Below are 1,920 nucleotides of genomic sequence, written 5' to 3'. Positions count from 1 at the left end.
CACAGCCCCCACCCCCGCTGTCCATGATCTGGTCTCCCTGCAGCCTGGAGAGTGTGTTTCCGCTCATAGCCAATGGCCAACGCAGTGCCACATCGCAGGCCATGCACCAGCTCTTTGGGCTGTTTGTCACGCTGATGTTTGCCTCTGTGGGTGGGGGCCTTGGAGGTGAGTGACCTTGACGGGGAGGGGGGATCGGGGGCTGATGGGAGCACCAGGTAGGGGGGAAGATGGGTGGGGGGTTCTTGGGAGGAGGGTCATTGGAGCCTATGTCCTGACATTGATTCATTCACTCACAGATATTTGTTGAGCACCTCCTTTGTGCCGGGTGAAGGTCGGGTTGTGGGTTCAGGGGTCACTTTCTCGGGTGAGGAGATGCAAGCGGGTGCTGCTCTCTCCTGGTGACAAGGGAGACTGGAGGCTGGGACCTTGTCGCCTGGTCGGTTCCCCCATGCTGCCCCCTCTGTCCACTAGAGGGCAGCACAACCTCAGGCCGAGGCCTAGAAGGGGCCACGGCAGTGTCAGGCAGGGGCAGGGACCGCACAGCCCAGAGCACAGAAAGGCACCTTGCAGGCGCCCTGGGTCAGCTAGCCCTTCCTCATTCTGAAGTCTTTTTGGCCTTCAAAAGAAAACCTGATTCAGCACCCCGCCCCTCCTGCCCCTGCCCTCACCCGGGAGCTTCGTTCTCTGACCAGGGCCAGTTCATTCATTCATTTAATGATTTCTCCGTCAACATTCCCTGTGCTCCTCCTGTGTGGGAGGCCGCAGAACGCTCCGGAGCTGTGGTTCATGACAGAATCACGTTTTGGTCTGTGACTGGCATTTTAAACTTGAGCACGTTGTTTAACGTCTCTGAGTCTGAGTCGTGGTTTGTCTAATCCTGGGATGACACTCGCCTTGCAGAGTTGCTGGGATCACCCGGGAAGGCCATGCAGTCAAGCACTTTGTACAGGGCCAGGAACACAGTCGGTGTTCAGCAAATGCAGCTGTTGTTTGCCTGCCCTGGCGCCACGTTGACTCCATGCCCCCAGCCCCTGTGCACCCCGTGGCACTGGGTAGTAACCTCCCCCGTGGGGGTGAAGGGGAAACCTCACATGCCCGTCCCCCACCAGGACTCCTGCTGAAGCTGCCTTGCCTGGACTCCCCCCCAGACTCCCTGTGCTACGAGGACCAGATTTACTGGGAGGTGAGCCCCTGCTGTGGCTCCAGCCCTCAAGGCCCTCGTACCCTCTGACCTCCCCTGCCCCACTGTCTGTGGCCCAGCCTGCCTTTTCCTTTGGGTACAATCCAAAGCTGGAGCTCCTCATTACCCCCGCCACCCCTCCTGACTTCCAGGTGCCCCAGGAGCATGAAGATAAAGCCCAGGAACCCCTGAGGGTGGAAGAATCTGACACTCAGGCCTGACCTGCTGCAGCCCCTGAGAGGATGCGCTCCCTGTGGAAGATGGTGGTTGGCTGCTACTGGGAAGTTCTGCCTTTCTAGCTCTGCCTGGGAGGGGGGTGGTAGGTGGCTGGGGACACATGGAGGGTGGAGTGAGCTGAACCGGCTGCGGTTGGAGGAGAGCCTCCCCGGCTGCCCACCCCACTGTCCTACCAGCCTGCATTATGGGTTGAAGGGGCCAAGACACTGCCCATCCACTGGTCCCGCGTCACATTGTCACAGTGAAGCCCGAACCAGACCTGGCTCTCTGAGGGCAATAAACCACTGTCACTAAGAACTCTGACTCCTCTTGTGTCCTGGGAACATGGGAAGTTCCTCTTACCTTCTAACTCACAATGTTAGAAACTCCGGGTGGGGGCCAGATGTGGTAGCTCACACCTGTAATCCCAGCATTTTGGGAGACTGAGGTGGGAGGATCACTTGAGTCCAGGGGTTCAAGACCATCCTGGGCAGCCACGCGAGGCTTTGTCTCTACAAAACATA

The 1,920-nt window shown here is 58.8% G+C and overlaps 1 protein-coding gene across 1 annotated transcript in view; it reads left to right on the top strand.

The window, feature by feature from the left end:
- RHBG (Rh family B glycoprotein) overlaps positions 1-1,714 on the top strand; it is a gene marked incomplete at its 5' end in the record, with an annotated part of 6,408 nt that extends 4,694 nt beyond the window's left edge. Inside the window, 3 exons of the mRNA XM_008051542.1 lie at positions 44-165; positions 1,110-1,183; positions 1,333-1,714. Of these exons, the coding sequence (XP_008049733.1) occupies positions 44-165; positions 1,110-1,183; positions 1,333-1,401 (265 nt within the window). The remainder of the gene's footprint in view (positions 1-43; positions 166-1,109; positions 1,184-1,332) is intronic.
- Positions 1,715-1,920: the final 206 nt, after the last annotated feature.

This window comes from Carlito syrichta, unplaced genomic scaffold (assembly GCF_000164805.1).
Source record: "Carlito syrichta isolate Samal-C Ts95f unplaced genomic scaffold, Tarsius_syrichta-2.0.1 Scaffold192609, whole genome shotgun sequence".
In the NCBI taxonomy this organism is placed as follows: domain Eukaryota; kingdom Metazoa; phylum Chordata; class Mammalia; order Primates; family Tarsiidae; genus Carlito; species Carlito syrichta.
The sequence above is the reverse complement of the archived record's forward strand: the minus strand, read 5'-3'. Positions and strand labels throughout refer to the sequence as shown.